General features: G+C 42.4%; 1 protein-coding gene across 49 annotated transcripts in view; it reads right to left on the reverse strand.

Annotated features, from left to right (window-relative positions):
• Positions 1-24,499, reverse strand: part of PTK2 (protein tyrosine kinase 2) — a 279,891-nt gene that overhangs the window by 62,828 nt on the left and 192,564 nt on the right. For 30 of the 49 annotated variants that reach the window (XM_070221892.1, XM_070221891.1, XM_070221898.1 and 27 more), the window contains 8 exons: positions 19,510-19,566; positions 18,152-18,172; positions 16,956-17,053; positions 7,629-7,713; positions 6,395-6,495; positions 4,252-4,367; positions 3,252-3,352; positions 117-206 (listed from right to left, as the gene is read on the reverse strand). In XM_070221892.1, coding sequence (XP_070077993.1) covers positions 117-206; positions 3,252-3,352; positions 4,252-4,367; positions 6,395-6,495; positions 7,629-7,713; positions 16,956-17,053; positions 18,152-18,172; positions 19,510-19,566 — 669 coding nt within the window. Of the gene's footprint in view, positions 1-116; positions 207-3,251; positions 3,353-4,251; positions 4,368-4,547; positions 5,592-6,394; positions 6,496-7,628; positions 7,714-16,955; positions 17,054-18,151; positions 18,173-19,509; positions 19,567-24,499 lie in introns of those variants that run through there. The other 19 variants (XM_070221906.1, XM_070221887.1, XM_070221902.1 and 16 more) reach the window with 2 other exon arrangements.

Consider the following 24,499-nt stretch of genomic DNA (forward strand, 5'->3'; position numbering starts at 1 on the left):
AAAGAGATGGTCAGGTAAAATAACCACACATTCTGAAAAGAGATAATGCTAAGTTTATCGAATGGAATATATATAAAATACAATGAAAAAAACCCAAAACTGTTCAAAATACTCACCAAACATCCATACATCACTAGCTGAGGTAAAACGTCGAAAATTGATTGACTCTGGAGCCATCCATTTAATAGGCAATTTTCCTTTGGAAGCTAGAAGATTAATTTTAGAAGGTAAATTTTCCTTGTTATCTGCTGAAGAGTCTAACAGTTATCCCTAGCTAAGATTTTTAGCATCAAAATAAAAATCTTTAAATATTCAATTCCTTGGATTTTCCATTTCTTTGGGAGAACTACTTTTCATTTCCTTGATGTTCTGAGGTCATCTGGGGGTCATGAGTGGTTAGACTGGGGTAGGGAGAGAAAACATCGGTGTCCTTCTCTGAGAGGGAGTCCCGGGTAACTGCAGGTTTTAGCTTGCAGGTCAGTTAGGAAGGGCTTCACGATTTCCCCGATGAGACCCCATTCTGTAGGGTGGAATGCTTGCTTTAGAAATGGCCTGCTAATGCCATACGGTAGATTCTCATTTGGGGTAGTCATGTTCAATAAAATCGCCTCGAACGATGAACCACTGGTCCTAGGGGAAATATGTGCATACATGCGCACATCTCACATTAGAATTAAGATTCTAATCTTAAACCCTAAATTAAGCAACTTATCCTGACAGGTTCGCTTTTCTTTAGAAAACAAGGTTCAGGTGTGTTTAGTCTGAAGGCTGCCCCACTACCAGGTGCCAGAATTGGGATTGAGACCCGTCCAGCTGGCCCAGAGCTGGAGGAGCTCGCCTGGTGCCGTACTGCTCCTGCCGCCTCCATCCTCCAGCTGAAACACATACACATTTTGTACTGCTCCGTGCATGTCCACACATGACTACACAAGCAGTGAGTACTGATTTGGGGAGTTACAAATTTTAGTGAATAGGCAAATGTACAAATATGGAAGCCACGAATAATGAGGACTGGTTGTACCTTCATCAGTATGTGAAGAGCACGAGGGGGTAGTGGAATGAAAAGGGGAGTCCCTCTTTAGAGGCCTAAACACTTCCCTTTGTGCCACACAGGAAGCAACTCATCACCTCACTGAACATCCTTCAACCGCTGGGTTACAGGACCATACCCCAGAGTACCCTTCCTGAAGGAATTCTAACTCTAAAAGGTAGAAGGAGAGTCTACTCCCACACGGTACGAGGTGTAACACTGAATACATGCCCAGTGCCACGGAGGAAGGGAGGAACAGTGACCGAGAGGCAGGTCAGGAAGGCTGCGGGCCGGGGACGAGGGCAAGGAGGAGCTGCAGATGTCAGGGCAGGGGCAAGAGTGGGTTCGAAGGGGCCCGGACTGCCTTCTGCAAGCAGAGTACCCCTGGGGACTTTTAGTCAGGAGACAATCACATTTGTTTCATTTATTTTTCTTCATTTATTTTACTTCAAGCACCTTCATGACTACTGAGGTCAAATCTCGTTTGATTCCTTTGGAACAAACCACTCTACAGCTGTGCTCTGAGGAGAAGAATCCCTAACCTCTGGGGGCTGTTTTCCGAGGCCTCAGGGACTCTGCACTGGCTGCCCTTTCTGAGATGACAACATATGCACAAATTTCTCAACTGCTCATTTTCAACATCGTCTACCTGGCGCAGAGCCTCGGCCATTCCACTGTTTGGCGTTTAGCTCTTTACTGGAATTCTAGGACTTGGACTAGTTAGGAGGATTTGAGCTGGATATGAAATGTATTTTCAAATAGTGGAAAGGTGACTTGGTGGTTTTTAAGTTAAATGAATAACCAACCAAAGAATTTTCTTTTTACATAACGAAGGCTCGCTGTTAAAATGGTTTCAGGCTGTCGTAAACAGAAAGTATAGGGAAGGGACTAGTCACGAGTGACAGTATGAAATGAAAGACTGGATTTGTACGGAGTCATTTGGGCTCATTTTGCTACAATATAAAAATCAAACAAAGTGAGGAAGGAACTGGCTTTTGTGATATGGCAGTAATAATTAGAATATGTACCAACAGCAAAATATAAATTTACAATCCAAACCTTAGCTGAAGTACTAGGAATATGAAAATTTTTCCAACGTAATTATTTGTTTAATAATAATTTGAAGAACCAAGTCAATCTGATTCCAAGATTGGCAAAATTAAAGAAAAATCACAAGGAAGATTTTAGTTCCAAAACTAATGGATCAAAGTCTCTGGACTTGGCAGACGGAGATTTGTAAGTCAGCTCACTTTCTCTGAGCCAATGCACCGAGCCCCATCTGCCGTGAGGTATCTACCTACATCTACTGGCTGAAGGACATCAGGGCTGACTCCAATTTTTGGCTGCTAGAAAGAACGCTGCAATGAACATTCAAATACAGGTTTTGTGTGAACATAAGTTTTCATTTCTTTGGGAGAAATGCCTAGGAGGGCAACTGCTGAGTCGTATGGTAGTTGCATTCAGTTTTTTAAGAATCTGAAAAACTCTTTTCCAGAGTTGCTGCACCATTTTACATTCTCAATTTATGAGTAATTAAATTTCTCTGCATCTTTGCCAGCATTTGGCGTTATCACTATTTTTTCTTTTAGCCATTCTGATAGGTGTGCAATGATATCTCACTTGGTCTTAATTTGCATTTCCCTGATGGATAATGTGCTTATTTGCCATCTGTAAATCCTCTTCAGTGAAATCTCTCTATCTTTTATTCATTTTCTAACTGCATTTTTTGTTTCTTTTTTCACTGTTGAATTTTGAGAGTTCTTTCTATATTCTAGATACTAGTCCTTTGTTGGATATGTGGTTGGCAAACATTTTCTCCCCACTCTGTAGCTTGTTGCTTCATCCTTCTAACAGGGTCATTTGTAGAACAAAAAATTCTTAATTTTGATGAGATCCAAGCTATCAATTTTTTCCTTTTATGGATCGTGTTCTGGGTGTCAAGTCTAAGGACTCTTTGCCTGGCCCTAGATCCCAAAGATTTACTCTCATGTTTTTTCCTAAAAGTTTTATAATTTTATGTTTTGTAATTAGGGCTATGATCCATTTTTAGTCGGAGTGAGGTTTAGGTTGAGGTCCATTTTTTTGCCTATGGATGTCCAACTGCTCCAGCATTTTACCGCTCTGTCAAAAATCAACTGAGCATATTAGAACACGCCTTTTTAAGGAATAAACGTCATCAGAGATCCTGAGCCTACTCTTGCTTATCACTCTAATTTCTTACCTTTGTAGTAAGTGCTGTCTTCCATGTATCGGGATAATCCAAAGTCCCCTAACTTCACGCAATCATTTGAGGACACCAGAACATTCCGAGCAGCAATGTCCCTGACGAGGAAGGATTTGGGACAATAAATGTTAATACAAGGAGAACAAACCCACAAACTCCTCTGTATTAAGGACATACTGATGGATACTTTGAAAGACAGCTTACATACAATGCACAGGAGATTTATTATACACTGAAAAAAGGATACTTTTATTATTTTACTTCAAGTATATTCCTTTTGGCAGATATTTACTCATTAATATGATGATTAGTATTTTGGATGATGAAAAAGTATATTCTCAAATAATGAAACTGCTTATTCCTTTTCATACAATCATATTACCAGCTGTATTAACTGACAGAGAGTGATACACAACTGGGGTCTGTAACCATGTTGGTACTAAGAGATCTCATTAAACAAAAGAAAAGTGATCTTCTGACACTGGTAAAAGATTTTGCTAACGCAATTTGCTTTAACACTGGATAACAGAACTCTAACACGATACTGGGCAAACAAACTCTAAGGGCTCTCACTTGCACTCAAATTAGAGACCCAGATTATAAAGAGAAATTCCGCAGAAAGCCAACAGATGTCACTCATGACACTGTGGTGTCCTGGAAAGTCTCAGGACAACATCTGTTTTAGCTCCACATGTTCACTGCTCTAGTGCCAGGGACAGGTTCTCAACAGCATTTCTGGATGGAATAATTGACCTGAAAGTACCACAAAATGTTTCAAACTGCACATGAGGAAAAGCCCTTTAAATAAGTGTATTAACATTTGATGGCACTTCACTGGGCTAGGACACACGCAGGACGACTTTCTAGTACATCCATGTACAACAGAGTCCAGTGGTACGAAGAGTCCCCGGGCCCAGAGAGGACCTCATCCCTCCCGCCTCTGTGCTACCCCCCCTGGCTCGGAAGGCAGCTCACCAGCTTTAGGACCGGATCTCACCTGTGCACAAAGCGTTTGCTCTCCAGATAGGCGAGCGCTGTACTTAGCTGGTAGGCATACAGGATCAAAGACGCCAGATCCAAATTGTATTTCCTTACTTGTAGAAATGACCTCAGCTTTTGGAACAGTGACCAAGATGAAAAGCAAAAAAAATTAGTGACAGAGAACCAAAATCAACAGCAAAAGAGGTACATTCAACAACAATGCTGCCCGTTTCCAAATGGATTTTTGTGAGAATGGCTTCAATTCTCCCCTAATAAAAAAAGTGTAATGAAGGAAACACACTAGTTCAGAAATTATGGCTAATCATTCTTTATTTGAAATCTTACTGCAAAATGAAAATCTTCATGACAGTAGACAAATTTCTGAAAAAACACAGAAAGATGCTTCCAGGGAATGAATAAAAGCTTAGTATAAAATACTGCTAAATAATAATAGTTGGAGAAAAAGATCTCATTACCATTCCAACAAGCCCACTACACAATCACAGCCAGCTCACCTGCCCTCCTGTATCTCTGTATCTGTATCTCTGCCTTCACTGTATCTCTGGGCGGGTCTGAGGATAAGGTGATGAGGAGGAAGGGGAGGTAACAAGCAGTTCTCCCTCCTGTCCCCAGGAAGTTTTGGGTGCAGAAGTGGTCATGTGTTGGGTATTCATCCCGCTGGGCTTACCAGTCCTTACTACCACTGTTCGTGATTAATTTAGCTAAATGCTAACACAGTCACACGCTATGTAATGACATTTTGGTTCACGATGGACTGCCTATATGACGGTGGTCCCATAAGACTAGCATCATACAGCCTGGGTGTGTAGGAGGCTCTACCATCCAGGTCTGTGTAAGTGCACTCAATGATGTTCACACAACAGCAAAACTGCCTGACAACGCATTTCTCAGAATGTATCTCCGTCGTTAAGTGACACATGACTGTACAGTAAAGAAAGGCAGATGAATTTAACTCTCTAATTCTATAAAATCAATACATAGAAGAGAAATATTTAGCAATTGTTTTTAAAGCCAGAATTTTAAGAATTTAAGCAAATTCTTTAGAAGCAGAAGCAGAAAAATACTGTGAACAAAAAACATACATAAACTCTCCATTTTATCTGGAAAGGTAGAGCAGAGGAAGAAGAGATGCTGTAGAGGCCTTAAAATATTTCATCCACCCCACTCTGTTATCAGTGCAGACGAGAAGTGCACTGGGGAGCCATTAGGTAGGGGCCTTTCAAAGGAAGGGCGGACTGATGCTGCCACGAAGAGGAGGAAGGACCCAGACTCCTCCTTCACTCTTGGTAACTGGAAATCCCAATATCCAGTAAAAGCAAAACTACGTTTGGTATCCTTTAAAAAAAGAAGGAATGCATACAATGTCTTAGAAGGTTAAATTACTAACTTTTAGTACCAGAAAGTCAAGTGTAGGCATCTGGAAAACTGACTTGTATTTATCCCCAACCAGGCAGGCTACAGAGCAGATGGCAGAGGGGAACAGAGCGCTGGGTGTACGCCTGCCCTGCTGAAGAGGTCTGATTCAGCAGGCCTAGGGTGGGGCACCAAAATGTGCACGTCTAACAAGTTTCCAGGTGATGGGGACATCACTGATTAACGAGTTTCTGTATTCCGAAGAGTCAAATAAGGAGATCTGTTCATACTCTGTTACTCACATTTTTAAAGAAAACTGTGACTAATATCAGTTGGTCTGAAAGACAATGCAAAGTGAATTCAAAAAAGATGAAGAACTCTTTAGATTTACCTAAATCCAGCATTCATTTACCCCAAATCCATTAAGATTGCTTCTTTTACCCTCAAATCATTGGCTTAGTTCTCTAGGCAACAGCACCAGAGAGGAAAAAAAGAACCACTTGGTCACCCGCTGCTTCCAGTCCTGATACGACTCTGGGTTGGGGAAAATACTGCTGTCAGTACTGAGTAAGGGGATTTTTGGGAATTTAATGATGAAAACATTATACCCATATTCTTTGAACCAAAACCACAAGGTATACATCATATACTTCCCTTTCTTAAACAAAGGATATCAAACACCAAGTATAAACTGAATGATTACTAAGCATGAGACTATGTTTAGTCACTGTGACCAAATGGGCTGGCAGTACACCCACACAGGTCAGCTTTGAGGATCATGGTACCTCTCCAAGGGTGCACAGCTCCATGATGATCCAGACAGGGTTCTCTGTGATGACTCCAATCAGCTTCACAATATGCGGGTGGTCAAACTGACGCATCGTTACTAGGGAAAACAATTGTCCACAGTTATTCTTTCGATAGGGTGTTAGGTAATTGATGGCTGATGTATTCCGTGTTGTCTTGGGGTAGATGCTCTATAGAAATAAACTAGTAGAGACAGAAGTCATTGCCAGGCCTTGTCTTGTACTTAAGTCAGAGATATAGGAACAGGATTAAGGATACACTTAGACTTAAGTGATGAAGTTACAATATGATTTACCCTATGACATCAATCTACTGGATTGCCGGGTAGCAAATATTCACTGCAATGGAAAGTAGATGGCCTTCATTTGATGCACTGTAACAAAGGACACCAAGATTCACCCCATGTCCACAGTCTACTGAGTGGCTTCTACGGGTTAAGCCCGTGCTGGGCACTGAGTCTGAGCAGTGAGCAACACAGACATGGTCCCTGTCCCCACGGAGTTCAAAGTCTAGAGGGAGGGAGAGACAATAATAATTTTTAAGCACTGTATATTTTATTCTGAATACTTAGGAAGGAAAGAACACAGTCCTGTAACAAAGCTTCCTAAGGAGAGACTACTTTATCTCTGTGGTCAGAGAGAAGGAAGAAGCCACATGAAAGGAGGAAGAACACCCCAGCTTGAGGGAAAGTAGGAAAGAGGCTGAAGAGCACAAATGGACAAGACAAGATCCTGGCTCTCCAAGAGGCTGCATGACTCTCCCAAGGCAGCCTCACCATGGGATATATGAACCAAGAGGCAGAGAGGGCTGTGGCGTAGCAGGACCAGGGCACTGGTCACGGTCCTTGCTCCTTCACTAGTCTGTGAGCTCCATCAGGGAAGCGACAGTGTCTGTCCTGCTCACCTCTGAATTCTAGGGCCTGGTGGCATCTGGGCTTAGATCATGTCTACATCTGCCCAATTCCAGTACAAAGATGTTTAATGGTACAGGTGCCAAAGGATGAAGGGACGGTGAATCAATCTACCTTTACACCCCACACATCATGGCTTACCATGTGCCTCTACAAATATAGACACTAATTTGCAAGGAAAGATGATAAATGTAGTTGTGTTGTAAAAGTCAAAACATTATTTTTCTTACTTCTTCAGAGACAGTTTGGCTTTCACAGATAGAAAGTCAAATAGAGTACCACAGAAATGTCTAGAAACTTACAGGCTTCTTGAAGGAATTTCTCTCTCACGCTGTCCGAAGTACAGTTTTTACATGTTTTAATTGCAACCGCCAAAGCTGGATTCTCCTGTGTTAGGGAAATGATAGAATCACACACATACGCAAAAAGAGTTCTCTATATGAATCAACAGGCACGTTCATGAAAAGCTGTTTTGCAACTATGTATATTCTGGACCAGACAGAATCAGAACTGTAAATCTTAAGAGTGAGAGGAACACTGAAAATACTATGTCTAAAATCCCCAGAAAAAATGGACATGCATGGAAAAGGCTGCAGGCAATTCACTTATTCACTTGTTCTACACACATTCATTTTCTGCTAAGTGTCAGACACTTCTAGGTGCTTAGGATCACCAGTGAACTAGAGGCAGCGATCCTTGCTCTGCTCACAGACGACAAACACAGTAAACGAGCTCATCACGTGGTACGCTGGAAGGCAACAGTGCTGTGCACAGGAGAGGGAGTACATCGGAACGTGGGAGGCAAGGTGCGCTTGCTGCTGTGTCAGGCAGACCTCCTGAAACGAGATGAGGTGAGAGGAAAGGGGGCAGGGGGACTGGCCAGGGTGACAGTGTGCAGAGTGCGCAGTGAGCACTAAATGCAGCTGAAGAGGCGTGAGGTAGGGTGGAGGCAATGAGGTCAGAGAGGCAACAAGGGGCCAGACCATGAAGGGCCTTTTAAGCCAGGAGAAAGACAGGCTTTTACTCTGAGCGAGATGGGGCCAGCGTAGGGTTTGGGCAGAGGAGTACCATCGCTGACCTCAAGCCAAGAAGGAACTCCACTGTGGTACGGAGAAACGGCTGCAGTGAGGTGAGGGAAGGCGCAGGTGACAGATGATGGCGGACTGGACAAATCTGGGAGCAGTGGAGGTGCGGCAAGGGGTGTGAGAGAAGTCAAGTTCAGGTTTTTGGCGAGAGAAAGGGGAAGATGAAAAGCTCAGCTCTGGACACGAGGAGCTTGAGATGTCACTGAGACAGCCTAGTCACACAGGTGAGTGCGCAGTGGGATACTGTGACCGGAGCTCAGGGGGAAAGTCTGGGCTGGACAAAGAAATGTGGAAGACGTCACAATAGGGATGGTGTTGAAAGCCATGGGACTAGGTGAAATCACCACAGGAGACAGAGCGGTCCAAGGACGGCGCCTTGGCACTCTACAATATGAAGAGGTCAGGGGAAGGGGAGAAACACAAAGGAATCTGAGAGGGTGACCACCAAGAGGGGAGAAAAATCAAGAAGATGTGATGGCCTGGGAGCGAGAGAGGTTGATCTTTTCTCTAACAAGTTCAAAAAGCAGAGCTTAAGAAACACAAGAAATAAGCGTCCATTTCAAGCAGATCAACAGCACAGTAACTTATGTAGTCATCTTATGCTTGGCTTTATGTTGTCTTTGCCAGAACCATCTATTCGTCTTATTTCATACTGAATATTTTTGTGAGGTGCCTCACATTCTGTTAAGGAGGCAGAAAAGATGAGGACAGAAGGAGGCAAGGAGAAAAACGCAGGGAGAACAAGTGAGGTGGGGCCAAAGGCTTAAGAAACACTGCGTTATGTCTCCATGCTGCTGCCATGTCCCTGCTCCTTCCCCACCTCCAGCTCCCTTCCTGCCAGAGGACCCTGAGGGCCATGAGATCAACCAGGCAGACGCTGAGGCTCCTGGAGGGAAGAGAGGACACCAAGCGAGTGGGTGTTGTGGCTTTTACTCTTGCTCCTCCTGCCCTGGGAGTGGCAGATGGCATCGCCATCACGCAGGTGTGAAGAGTACCCAGCCACGTGGTCCCTGAGGCGGGGTGTATAACCTCGCTGTCTTCTGTTTTCTCAAGAGGTTTTGAACATTCTGTTCTTTATGTAAATTATCTCACTGGGCTTACGGTTTATCTGTAAGATAACCTAAAAAGGTACAGGTGATCTCACTCTTCAGAAGGTACAGACGGCCCCTTCTGTGATGATGCCTTACTTCAAGAGCGACTGAGGGCAGTGTGTAGTTGTAAGCAGCAGTAGGGAGTGGGAGCAGCTGGGGACGCAATTGCTACTTGTCACAAGATTTGGCTCTGAAACGGTGCCCACAGTTAGTTTCTTGAGTGAAGAAACTTGAATATGCCAAGCTTTCTTAGAAGAGTCCCTGCTACTGAATTGTGGGTAGCTGTCTACATAAATACCAGCCTTAGGCAGAAAAGGCTGGTATTAGAGGAGACGTGGGAAGACAAGCTATCACCTCCTATCTTCTCAATGTTGGAACATGCCCGGGTTTAATCTGGGATCAACTCTATTCCAAGTGACCTCATCTAGTGCCAAAGAACACAAGTACCACCTCTATGCTGACTTCCAAACTTACATCTCTAGTCCTTCACCTTCCTTTCAGCCCAGACTCATATAGCCAACCTGCCTATTCCCTGTCTTGACTAGGATTTGACAAAGTTATTTTAGACTTCATATGACCAAAACAAAACTCCTGATATCCCACCGTGATGGCTGATTTTATGTGTCAACTTGACTGGGCCATGGGGTGCCCAGATATTTGGTCAAACATTATCCTGGGTGTTTCTGGATGAACTTAACATGTAAACGGATAGACTGAGTAAAGCAGACTGCCCTTCCTAATGTGGTGGGCTTCACTCAATCAGCTGAAGCCTGAAGAGAACAAAAAGCCGACCCTTGCTTCAGGTAAGGGTCCCTGAATAAGAGGGAATTCTCCCTGCCTAACTGCCATGAGTTGGAACATCATTTTTTCCCTAGCCTTTGGACTAGAAAATATCATCAGCCATCTTGGTGTTCAGGCCTTCAGGCTCAGACTGGAACTAACCAGATCATCGACTCCCAGGTCTCTAGCTTGCCAACTGCAGATATTAGGAGTATAAGCTTCCTTCCATAAGTGCACGAGCCAATTCCTAATAAATCTCCCACCTCTAGCCCCTACTGGTTATGTTTCTCTGGAGAACTCTGACTAATACACCCCCTATCAAATCTGTTTCTTCCTTAGTCTTCTCCATCTTATTAAAGGAACAGTATTCATACAACTGTTCAAGGTAAATAACCGAGAAACCATTTCTGGTTCCTCCATTTCCCTCATCTCCTATATATCCAACAATCCAGGAGCAGGACCGATGATCCCTACCTACAGCAAATATGCAGAATCTGCCGTGCCCAGCTCCCGCTACTGCTGCAAGCTCACCGACCCCATCACCACCGCCTCCTTGTTCCAATGCTATCTAACGGCAACATCTAATCTGCCCTCTGCCACTTAATTGCCATGAGGCATCCCATGACTCAGCTTAAGTCCCCCCAAAGGCATCCATTCCCATTATGCTTAGAAGCCCAACCCTTTACCATGTCCACAGGCTCGCTCTTCAACCTGAATCTCCCCTTCCTAGCCTCATTTCTACTCTCCAACATCATTTTCCTATGGCCTCCTTCTTGTTCAGCCCACCTGGAATGCTCCTCTCCCTCAGAAATTTGCATTGAGGTCCTTTTTCAGACATTCCACCTAAACCAGTGCCCTAACACCTGCCCTTCACTCTATCCAATCCTTGCCTTTCTGCATAATCCTGACCACAATCTCTAACTATAATATTCATTTATTACATACTGAGTCATTATTTACATTACCACCATCTCTCACATTATTACAATGCCATTATTCTATACGTTATAATATATACATAATACACATCGTCATTTACATTATTATTGTCTGTTTTCCATCACTAAAATGTAAGTTTCAAGAGAACAGGTACTTTGTTGTCTTGTTTGTCAAAAAATCCCCATTAGAACAGTAGCTGATTTCATAGTATATGCTCAACAAACATTTGTGGAATTAATGAATGCTATTAATATTTTTCTTCTAAATGCAGAGGCTTATCTATACGTCAGCTGTGGCACACCTTAAAAACACCTTAGCGCTAGCCCTGATGGCCTAGCTGTTAAAGTTCTGTATGTTCCACTTTGCCAGCCCAGCTTTGGTTCCCAGGCACAGAACCACACCACGCGTCTGGCAGTTGCCATGTTGTGGCAGCGGCTCACACAGAAGAACCAGAAGAACTTATAACTATACACAACTATGCACTGGGGCTTTGAGGGGGAAAACAGAAGAAAAAAAGGAGGAAGATTGGTAACAGATATTAGCTTAGGGTGAATCTTCCCCTGCCAAAAAAGAAACCTTAAATTGTACTAATTTATTTTAGATTTCACACCATATGATTCTAGGAAATGAAACGTTTTCAAACAAGAGAAATATAAATGGAAAAATGACTATAACATGGACTCAGGGGACCACAGTCCCTTTCTTCACCTGCAGAGGAGGCAGGCCTGCATGGCAGGATTTCAGGTGGTAACGGCAGCCTGGTCCCTGGAGGATGGTAGCTTGCTGGCACAGAACATGAACAAGAGCACAGCAGGCCTGTCTGCTACATGTCTGAGCTCAGAGCCTTCTCAGAATCATTAGCCATACACCACACGAAAACATAACCACTTCACTCTGAATGAGTTAGTCTTTGTTTTCCTTAACTAGACGGTAAACCTCTTTTGGACCAGGACCTTGAATTCTATTTCTATCCAAACACAGGGCTGACTGGTATACTGTAGAAATGACACAAAATGTCCATTTACAGGAGATCTGAATAACAACAGAAACTTCTGTAAGACCATAAAACTATCATCACTCCTGTCAAGTCATGCTCAAACACTGAACATGATACTTTATGAAGACAGTCTAAAGAAATGCAAAAAATACTGCTCTCTAAAGACTCATGGTTTCAAATGGATGCTAAGTCTAAGAGGTCCGTGGGCAGCACATGGACAAAGGATCACGCATGAGTAGAACATGGGGCTTAGCCATCAGTCCATGGACTAGGACCTGTGGTTAGTGGTCTCCAAACTGGACAGCAGAGGCCTGGGGGATGTTGAGCTGTCAGAGGGGCTGGTTACAGAGACCTGGATGCTGGAGAAGTCATTTCAAAGCAAGCAAGACCAGAATCACAGCAAAGGGTTCCATCTAGAAAGTCTTTAAAAAAGGGCAGATTCAAACATATCTAGGTAACTGCTCAAGATAGGATTTTAAAAACCTTCTTTAAAATACAAGCAACATTTAAGAGGAGAAAGAAGTTTTTCAATGTTCTATGAAAATGCCACACTAGTATCCACTATGCCTACATAAAAGATATATGATTAGGCTCTGAATTAATAACAGCTAGCAGACGTTTATGAAGTTTTAACAGACAAATCTAGAGGAGGACTATTCTGGATGAACTAAGAGAAAAACAGATTTAAAAACCAACTTTTTAAGGCTAGGATAATAACGGTGAGAGAATGTGCAAGTGATAGCAGATGTGCAAACAATCCCGAACTACCGCTGGAGGCAAAAATGATAAAACTCAGGCTGTCCTACTTCTGGGCATGTCATGAGAAGGCAGGATTCTTTGCAAAAGACAATAATGCTTGGAAAAGTAGCAGGCAGCAGGAAAAGGGAGACCAGATATAAGACGGCTGACTCCATAAAGGCAGCCATACGCCTGAGTCTACAGGGCTGGCAGGGATGCTGAGGACGGGACACTGTGGACATCACTCATTCACAGGGTCGCAAGGAGCTGGAGACAACTCGGCAGCATGTGACACCAAAATGAGCCGTTAGATCAACTTCAGTTTCCTGATTCTTGAGTGAAACTCCAATTCTCAGCCCAGGACCTAGCAGGCCCCACCCAACGCTCCGGTGGCCCTTCTGGCCTCATCTCCTTTCACCTTCCTCCGCCTCCCATTCTCAGCAGCCACACTGGCCTCCCTGTGGCCTCTTGTCTACACCAGGGTGCCTGCACGGACTGTTCTCTCTGCCCAGGACACTCTCCCACGGGAGGGAGCTGGTGGGCTGTCCCCTCCCTTGCTTCAGATCTCTGCTCACGTCACTCATCCGAAAGCCTTTCTGACTGTCTCACAGGAATGGCGCCCTGATCTCTTGTCCATACTTTGTTTTCTCAGAGCACTGACTCCCCACTCGATGGTTAGTGTGCTTGTTTTCACCTGTCCCCTATGTCGTGGATAGAATTTAAGTTCTGCGAGAGCAGGAATTTTGCCTATTTTGTTCGTTATTATGTCCCCACCATTTAGCTGTCACATGGTAGACAACTGATAAATACATGGTAGACAACTGATAAATAACTGCTGAAAGAATTAATTGAATCTCAAAGTAACCAATGGTAAGTTCTTGCCCATGAAATCTATGCTGAGTTACAATTTGACCAATTATTAAGAATTCTTAGGGGCCGGCCCCATGGCGCAGCAGTTAAGTTCACACGTTCCGCTTCTCAGAGGCCTGGGGCTCGTCGGTTCAAATCCCGGATGTGGACATGGCACCACTTGGCACGCCATGCTGTGGTAGGCTTTCCACATATAAAGCAGAGGAAGATGGGCACTGACGTTAGCTCAGGGCCAGGCTTCCTCATCCAAAAAGAGGAGGACTGGCAGTAGTTAGCTCAGGGCTAATCTTCCTCAAAAAAAAAATAAAAAATCTTTTTTCCCCCTTAAGTTTGGCACCTGAGCTAACAACTGTTGCCAATATTTCTTTTATTTTTTTTTTCCCTGCTTTGTCTCCCCAAAGCCCCCCGGTACATAGCTGTATATCCTAGTTGCAGGTCCTTCTACTTGTGGTATGTGGGACGCTGCCTCAACGTGGCCTGATGAGTAGCGCCATGTCTGCGCCCAGGATTTGAACTGGCAAAACCCTGGGCCGCTGCAGCAGAGTGTGAAAACTTAACCACTCGGCCACGGGGCCGGCCCCTATTAAGAATTCTTGATAAAATGTTATTTGATCTTATAGAACACTAAAGAGCATAATGTGGAAAAAGGATTCTTAATAGGGACCCAGAGAAATGGACTCCTTCACACTATAAAATTAGACTCCCACATTAAAAACAAAATAAACATTCATGTACAATATATTTCAGAAAGATACTCAACAAAAAATGTGAACCCTGGTATCTTCCCAGGGGCTGAGATTCATTCAGCAAAAATTAGTAAACACTGAACTACAGATATTAAAAGAAATTGTTCTCTTGCATTTTCACAACTAAAACGGATTGCTTATTTTAAAGGTGAATGAAATAAAGTCCACCAGCCCTGCTGTTATCTGTGTGATCCTGGTAAGTCACTGTACTGTGGGAACTTCAGAATGCTTGCTGACCAAGAATTCTAGAGATGGAAGGAAGCCCAGAGATCAGCGGGTCCAACTGCAATAATTTGGAGTCAAGGCTCACCTTCCCTACGTCTCACAGTCAGATAGAGCCAGGTCTAAAATTTAGGTCTCTTGACTAAATTTAGATCCAGAGCTCTTTCTACTGCATTTCACTCCAAAGAGCAGAGTTAAGAGAACTAGGAAGATAAACAATACAGATGTAGTGAAAAACAATTGGAAGACAAGTTAACAGCTAAAAATATGTAATAAATGATATAATTTTATAAGTACGAGGGTAAAGGCTTTCAAAATTGAACTTTAAAAAAACAGAAGCTCTAATTTGTTTAGCTACATGGTAGCAATTATCTGTTGTTCCTGACAAAAGGAAACTTTTATAGCTCGTTGGTTATAAAAGTAACAATCAGTATATCACTAGTAGATGTGCAAAGGATATGAAAAATTGATAAACACAGAGTTCGGGGGGGGGGGGGGGCGGGAAATGCCATTTGCAGTTTCCAAAGCAGGGATATACAAAAGTCAATCATCTGTGCTGCTCTATCTTTAACAGAGCCATCTCTGCACACCTGCTGTCACTCTAGTTACAAAATCTGATCAAGAATGTACTATACTCTTAAAACGCAATTTTAAAATTACTAAAAAGACATACAGTAACAGTGTTGGTGGGGATGTGGAGAAATGGGCACTCATACAGTGCTGCCAGAAATGTAAAACGGTGCAGCTTATTTGCAAAACAGTTTAGCTGTTCATTAAAAAGTTAAATAGTTACCATATGACCCAGCAACATACTCCTAGACATATACTCAAGAGAACTGAAAACTATGTACACACACAAACTTGTACACGAAGGTTCACAGCATCATGACTCATAATAGCTAAGACGTGGTGACAACCCAAACGACGACCAACTGATGAATGATGAACAAAAAGCAGTCTATCCACACAATGACATGTTATTTGGCAATAAAAAGAAATGGCATACTGCTACATGATACAACATGGATGAAAACATTATGCTAATTGAAAAAAAATCAGAGAGGGCCACATATCATACGATTCCACTTATATGAAACATCCAGAAAAGACAAACCTATAGAAACAGAAAGTAGATGAGTGGTTGCAAGGGCTGCTAGGAGAGTGGAATGGGAAGTAACTGCTAACAGATATGGTTTTCTTTCTGGGGTAAAGAAAATGTTCTAAAATTGACTGTGGTGGTGATGGCTGCACAACTCTGTGAATATACTAAAAAACCGCTGAATTCTACACTTTAAGAGAGGGAATTTTATAGTCTGTGAATTATATAGCAGTAAAGCTATTATTGCCAGCCCTGGTGGTCTAGTGGTTAAGATCCGACACTCTCACCGCCACGGCCCGGGTTCACTTTTGGTCAGGGACCCACCACCAGTCTATCTGTTGTCAAACTGTGGCGGCTTTGTGTTGCTATAATGCTGAAAGCTATGCCAGCAGTTTATCAAATACCAGCAGGGTCACCCTTAGTGGATAGGTCTCAGCAGAGCTTCCAGACCAGAAGAGATCAGGAAACAGGACCTGGCCACCAACTTCTGAAAAAACTGGCCATGAAACTCTGTGAACAGCAGTGGGCCATTGTCTGATGCATCCCCGGAAGATGAGAGGACGGCGTGACGAAGATCAGGCAAGGTTCCACACTGCTGTACAGAGGGTTGCTAGGAGTCAGAATCAACTCGACAGCACTTACGACAACAAAGCTATTATTAAATTAATCATTTAAAGATTCACTGATCTCTTTTGGAGGACAATTTGGGGCAAATCAATGTTCTTTTCTTGAAACTGCAGCTAAGTGGGCACATTGGCTAACTGCTACTGACCATGGTCATCTGTTTGTCAATTCTATCCAATGGAACAATCAGCTATAGAATCTCTTATTAATTAATAACAGAGGCTGAAAGATTAAAATAAATAAAAGACAGACCCAGCAGTCTACGAGCTAATTTTGCCATATTTTGGTTTCTGAATATATTAAGTGGACATACATGGGGAGGTTTATAAAAGATAACTGCACATACCTCGAAGAACTAAGGATTGATGAAGATAAAAAAGAGGCAATTTACACTTAGTCAGAAGTGGCCCAGATGTCTGGTAGTCTTAGAGGACTTACTGGGCTCAGATAAACGCCTTGGTGCACATCTCCAAATTGGCCTTCTCCAATACACCGTCCAAGTTCTATTCTTTCTCTTTGAATCTCATAATCCCTAGCTGTAAAACATGATCCATACAACAAAAAATGCTTAAGTACAACATTCCAGGTGTAGAAATAACACTTGACATATTTCATTTCATCCATGACTAAAAATCTCATCAGTGGCACATCATTCTATGAAAATGCTTTAAACAGAGTGGAATTCTCTTAAACAGTATTTTAAAAGGAATTTATTGTAACTGTTATGGCATTGGTTGAGCTACCAAAACTATGAGTTCTGTTAAAGGCAGATTTTTTCATATTTTTAAATGTCTGATCTAGTTTATATCTAATTGATAGTTCTATGAATAATTTCTCCAAGTATTAAATTATATGCTTAATTAATGAGCACTATTAGTTCAGGTATTAATAAATGAAGGATAAAAAAGTTATTTAAAGCAATTATTTTACAAATAACTAAAGTTTGTAAACATAGAGGCAACAAAAAATTGTGTCATGAGTAACTTTATGTTTTCAAAGTTTAAGAGTTTCCCACTTTCTTATAATCCTATCTTTATATTATTGATGGAGCTAAAAGAGTTTAAAGAGGTAGCTTCTAAAAACTAATTTCAAAATTGGACGACTTGAAATAAGGTTGAACATACCACAGAATAAATTAAGAGTATTTTATATTTTTGAGAGCATTTGCCTCAAAGTAATGTATTAAATTGCTGGGATGTATACAAAACCAATTATTTAGTAGGCTGTTGAGGCACATGGAAAGAAAATACCCACTAGGAACCTACTAGATTGATTCTAATCCAATAAACTATTTTAGTATTTTGATTTCTTCCAGCCAGGAAACATCCTCATAACCCATACTGTACGTATTCCAATAGTGTAATCACCAATGGAATAAAACAACAGCCAAATGTTTTCAAACTTTCTCCCTGGCTTGTCAAGTCATAAATCATAGAGAAAATTCAACCCAAATTTTAGATGGTTATTTTCCTCTTTAAAATCACTTTAGCCAGTAGTTCCATTGATTTAACAACAAGAGTAAACCAATGAAAAATAGTTTAAAAATAAAAGTTAACTGAAAACTGAAACATCCCGTATCATTCCATAGGTTGCAATTGCAAGCAAATGCAGTTATTTTAAAGGAATCCTGTTACCTTCATCTATTCCATAGCTTTCTGTATTGCAATTAAGAGAGAGAAAAATTGAAGACCTTGCTTAGAAATAACTAACAGCAATTAGGTTAACAACACAAACTCGGAGAATACATTTCAATAATATATACCTTGTTAAATATTTTAACCATCAATATGAGCAAAAAGACTAAACGTAAGTAACAACTCAACATCCTGACATTAACTCAACAGGATGTAAACAATGCTTCAAATTTGTATCACATAAATTCCTATATGAAAACTCACTTTCGTGGGGTCTGGATGAAAGTTAGCCAACTTGGACGTTTACTACTCAAGTATGAATAATATATAAATAAAAATTTGGATTCTCTGTAGTAATGTACAAATGACTAAATGGCTAATCAAAGAGTTAAACCTAAATTTAAACATTTTTCCAAATTGCTATTGTAAGTCAACACGTACACCATTAAGTTTCAGCTCTTCCCATTTTGAATCACTCTCCAACAGGAGCTCTTGAAAGGCCCCCTCAGGATAACGCCTGCCTGAGAGAGGTCGGCTGTTTCTCTTTATTTTGGTAATGTCTCCTCAATATATATAGTAAATCTAAATGAAGCATCTTTTAAAATATTTTCACTACAGGGTAAAGCATCTAAAACATTTATTTTACAAACACGTATAGCTCAATTGAAATCAGGACATCAGATGCTAAATTATTAAGGCCCCTGAGGCTGTAAGGTGGACCCATAATTGGGCGTCTTTAAGAGGTAGGTTTAAAATTTATTTTTTATGTGGATGAAATTTCAAGGGCATCTCCAGTTCAAGATTTGGGACTATATAACCCCATGTGAGATCTGGGGCTTCCAGCTTCTCCACAATCAACAAGCAGCAGAGCAGAGAGAAACACAATGTGGACATTTGCAGTCTGCAGGAAGTTCATTGAAGAGTCCGTCTCTCTCCCCACACCTCCCACCAGAGCTGTATGGATCGGATGCGGGGGAAATGCAATTCACTGAATCTCTAGATTCAAAGAATTGAATATATATGTGTATATACATTTAACTTTAAATAACACTAATTTTCTACAGAGAGGAATACAGTAATTAATAAAGGTTATATTACCATAGAGCCAAAAACAAGATTTCAAAAATCCCGTAACTGAACTAATTATAAGATATTTGAGTTTTGGTCTTCTGACTTTAGAGTGGCACATAAAATACAGAATTCTAAAGGTTGAAAAGAATACCTCTGTTATGCACTCAATGAGGTATTAAAAAATAGTTCTAAAAGGACAATAAATACCTAAAACTTTCAAATGTGAGATTCATAAAAGTTAAATATCTGTCAAATCTGAACGAGAACAAAGTCAGAAGTCTACTCACTTGAGGGCATGGTGTAAGTATCTTCTTCGTCTATAATCTCAGCATAATCATCTGTTTCTGTAGGAAAGGAAACATACGTTGGAAGAGGTTAAATATTTGACCTCCTGGCCTTTAATATAATTTGAAAAAGGCAAAATGGTCTGCCTAAATCCCCCACTAGGCTGAGATATTCTTAAAACACCATTACTGGATTTTTTGCTCACACATGAGTCATTTGTGGAAATAAAAGTGACATCATGGTCCAGTATGTTATAATACACAGACTTGTTTCTCAGCCAGCAAACAGAGCCAACAGAGCAAGCCCTTGTGAGAAACAGAGATGTGAAACAAGCGTGTATATGATTCAAACCCGCCAATCCGGACTGACGGCCAGCTCCCCCCACCACGCCACCCCCACGCTGCAGGCCGCACTGCTGTCCCCTGGGACTTTGCCAAACCAGACTGCTATGTCACAAACTGAGCGCCCGCCGGTCCCCATAATCAGACTCTACAGCAGAATCTGAATGTTCTCTCTAGAAAACAAAGACGGCAGCCCGATTTTTGAGGAGATTAACTGGGCCAACTCATTTCATTTTTTCAGGGTGAAAGCCACCCAGAAATTTCTTTCCTTCCTAAGTTTTTTACTCAGATATTTGAAGAGTACACATTAATGTCAAAAGGGTAAAAGACCCACCAAAAAGAATAAAATGAGAATAAATAGCATATTAAAATGAGTTCTTTATTGAGACAATGTCAAAGAGTCTCAATGTCTCCACTTTCTCCTTTCAGTAAAACAGTAACTTCACAATCCACTACCGTGTTAATGGGGGGCTGGGGGATGACCCATTTGAAGAAAACAACCACTCACTTGGATAACAATTATGCTGAAAAATCATGTAAGTCTTGTCTGTTTTTCTCTTTCTGGCAAGAGGAAAACCTTTAGTTGCTCCAGGCCAAGGATTTAAGTGGCTGGGCCAGGCAAGGAGAGGCAGTACTTTCTAGATTACCATCTGAAGAGAGCTCTATGTCAAAAATTTGACCTGGCATCCACTTCTAACCCCAGAGAAACTAAGTTAAAAGTTCTCTCTTCTGGGCTGTCATTATTACTTCATTTAAATATTAAAATTATAGAAACCAAAGAAAACAGAATATATATAGTTTACAGTCACTAGGATATCAATCATTCCACATACTGCTGTGGTAATGATTGAGGGCAAACCTAAGAGTGACTGGAAGAATTCATTTCTCAACTTGTAGTCATCATTAAAAGCAACTAAAGTGAAAACAATCCAGTTGGCAGAATGTGAAGTCAATAAATCAATTATCCTTAAGACATTCAGCAAACGTAAACTATCCATAAGTCCTATATAACAGGTAGATACACTATTATTCTCACATGTTTATAAATACTACTTACAAGATTTAAGGAAAAATTTGATCTACCCCAAACCTTACATTCTTTTATTTCTATGTTTCTCCCTCTTATCCTGTTCTCAGTTAATACTAAGAAAAGAAATTGGCATGTTCTAGGCCTATAGCTTGGCCTTTCTGTCAGATGGCTTAACAAGACACTGTGAAATGCAATGTGGGAAGAGAAGGGAGCTACTAAAGCGCCTGTAAGGAAAAGGTCTAACAGCTAAGACAGTGGAAGCACCGCAGTTACCTGGACGGACACCCGCTCATCATTTACTCTCTTTATTCTGTCACTTAGCAAGCTCACTTTCCTGCCACTCCCCTCAGAAAGCCAATGCAACTAAGGCTGAATTTCCACCAACAACAGCCACTACCCTTACTGCCTTCTCTCGTACAATGCACCGATGTTTAGGGCAAACACAGAGCTGACCCTGAGGGCAGGATGCCGGCAGAGAAAGCTGCTCAGACCTCCCTCCTCGCTTCCCTTCCCCGGCTGCCCTGTTACCAGAATTGCTCAAGAATCTCTAACAACTCCTGCCCTTGGCTCTCAGCTTTATGAAGGAGATGTTATGGACCCATCTCGTCCACAGGCACCAAAGCTTCACATGGCTCTCGGGGGGCCACTGCCCGCCTGTCCATAAGCCTCCTGGGGTAACGGGTGTCTGCAGTCCGAATGGAGAAGGCTATGAACCAGCCCTGACAGCAAAGCAGTAACCTCTTACCAAGGATTGTTAAAGCCTCTTACCAAGGGTGTTCAAGCTCATGCTGGCTCAGAGCCAATTCTGGTTTCAGCCAAAGTATCACCTATTCAGCGATCCCTCCTCAAACCATCTTGCCCCCACCCCGTCACTCTTAATCATGTTGCCTGTTTTATTTTCCTTGGTACATACGACTACCAACAGTCTGAGAGTCCTTTGTGTCCCTGTCAACCGTCTGTCATCCTATCCAGGTTGGAGACCCCAAGGGAGCAGAGCCCTTGTGTGTCTTGTTTACCACTATGTTCTCAGCACCCAAAACCGGCACAGAGAAGACACTCAGTAAATACTCACTAAACAAAAAGAACCAGTGCACTGCAAGACAGTGAGGGGACCACAGAGCCCCAGGAAACTGCGGCCAAGAAGCCAAGTAGCCTGTGCAAGGCTGCGTGGACAGGAGGGCAGAGCTGCCACACACGGGACAAGGTACACACCCACATGTTTGGGGGTACCCTGCTTGACCTTGAGAAGTCACTTCACCTGTCCAGGTGTTTTAGTTATGCCCTCATGTGTAAATGAGAACACGTCCACCTTGTAGGGTTGTTATGAGGATTACAGGAGACGCATATAAAGTTGACATGTGGCCCTGCAAGTAACAGATGACCGAGAAATGGTAGCTCCTTGTTGTCTGGCTTCTTCTGAGGGCTTTCTGGAGGGAAGCTGGCGGCTGAGGGTGCTGGGATTCCTGCCTGTGGAGACTCTCCATCAGCCTACTTGGTCTGACTGTAATGGCTCCCAGGACTGTCTCTTCCTACAAAACCCTCAGTAGACACAGCAACCTCTGAAACAATTCTGAAGGAGTAAAAATAAAATGGCTAATACATATATCAGGCTATCACACAAAATTGATGTGGGAAAAATCAACTTGCCTACACTTCAATTAATTCACACAATCACAAATAAGAGCCTCTAATGGTTTTCTTTTGACATGATGTAAATTCTTTCTAAAACCTCTGGGGATTAGCGAAGCCGTGCGGGAGTTAGATGAGTGTGCTGTGATGTGGTACGAACAGAGTTTTTATTGAACGAGCGGCGCTTGTTCCTTTGTGCATTGATCCTTACAGAGCAGAGTCAACACTGCTGAGGAAACATGGACCTACAAAACTTTTACTGTAACCTTCTACAGAGGAGTCTTCACGTGGTAATATTTGGTACAGTTCTCCAAGAATTTCTGATATTAATTTGGTTCTATTTTCCTTCTTTCTTTCCTGGCTTTTAGGATCATGGAACCGTACGACACTGACATGAGAGGTATTTTTACATACGCAAGGGCCCCTGAGAAATTGGATCCCAGCCTGAAACTGCCTGGGCCCCCAAAATAATGGCATGCTAGAAGGAAAATATAAAGAAAAAAGGAAATAGATTCAAAGATCTGGGCACATTTAAAGGAAGCTAGGTCTGCATCCTCTACTTAATAACGATGAAAACAACTACCAGTACCGAGAGCTTACCACATGCCAGACACTGTTATAGATAATTATGTATATCGTCATTTAATTGTCAGAAAAATCCTATGAGGTGGTACTATTATCACCATCCCCGCTTCACAGGCAGGAAACTGAGGCACCCAGAGGCTACAGAAGTTTCTCAAGGCCCCAGAGCCAATCATTGGTGGGCTGGTATTCAGAACAGCACTCCAGTACAGACCTGGGCTGTGTTATCTTCCACAATGTCTATCTATGGGGATCTGTATTTGTGAGAGCAGACACCCCATGCTACAGAACTAGGGGGTGTTCCCCTAAGGATATTTTACACCCTCCCCCCCGCCTCCCCCGGCAACACGGGCACAGTTTCACTCCAGGGATGCTCACAGCAAGGCTCATCTGGGCCTGCACACTTGGAGACAAATTCATCTCCAAGGATGCCTGGCCTATGAGTTAAATATTTCAAAATGAACATTAAAAACAAGAGAAGACTCTAAAACCTTACAATGGACAACATAACTTGAAAGGTTTGGTATAACATTATGTGGTAAAATAAAAATGATTGGAAGACATGTTACAAGGACAGGAACCGATAGCTCAGAAATTAGGAGAGGAGAGCGCTAACTTCTTGCTTTAAAGCAAGGTGCAGAGAGTCTCAGTAAAGTCACTGTTGAACACATCGACACGCATGCATGATGGCAAAGGCTGGCGCTCTGTCACAGCAAGAGCCTGATGCCTCTGAGGTCACTGTGAAGGGGGTCAGTTAGGAGTCTGGGAGGGACATGTCAGCGGACAATGATATCATCAGCTGGTTGTAAATTAAAGGAACAGCACAAAAGCCACCAGGCTCACAAACTTCTCAAGTGCTGACAACCTGCTGAATTTCTCATGGAAGAGGGGGAAGACAATGTGATTCTGTCACCACGCCTCCTCTACTTGCAAGAAATGGTGGCCCTGTGCCGTGGCTTGGACACCTGCAATTCTGACAACTGGTTCACCTTGGCGCCTCCCTGCTGCCCTCAGGAAGTCTGGATGAGTCGTCACCCCTACAGTAACATCTCTACAGCGATCGGATTACTTAGGTAATTCAGTGGCACTAACCAATTTCACAGCTACTTATCCGCCCTGGATAACTTGGATGCGCCACTAACCCAAGAGGGACTGGGAAGCAGTGAGAAGAGTTCTTTTCTAGGAAGCCAGGCAGGGCCCCACTTTGCTCTTTAATACTAACTAGTGATATAACCTAGAGCAGGGGTTGGCAGACTTTCTGTAAAAGGTCAGACAGTAAATATTTTAGACCTTGCTGGTCATACAGTTTCTGCTGCACCTACTCTACTCTGCTGTTCAAATTCCAGTGGGTAAGCAGCCACAACACTATGTGAACACGTGGCCGGTAGTAGGTTCCAATAAAACCTTACG

This window comes from Equus caballus, chromosome 9, assembly GCF_041296265.1.
Source record: "Equus caballus isolate H_3958 breed thoroughbred chromosome 9, TB-T2T, whole genome shotgun sequence".
Lineage (NCBI taxonomy): Eukaryota > Metazoa > Chordata > Mammalia > Perissodactyla > Equidae > Equus > Equus caballus.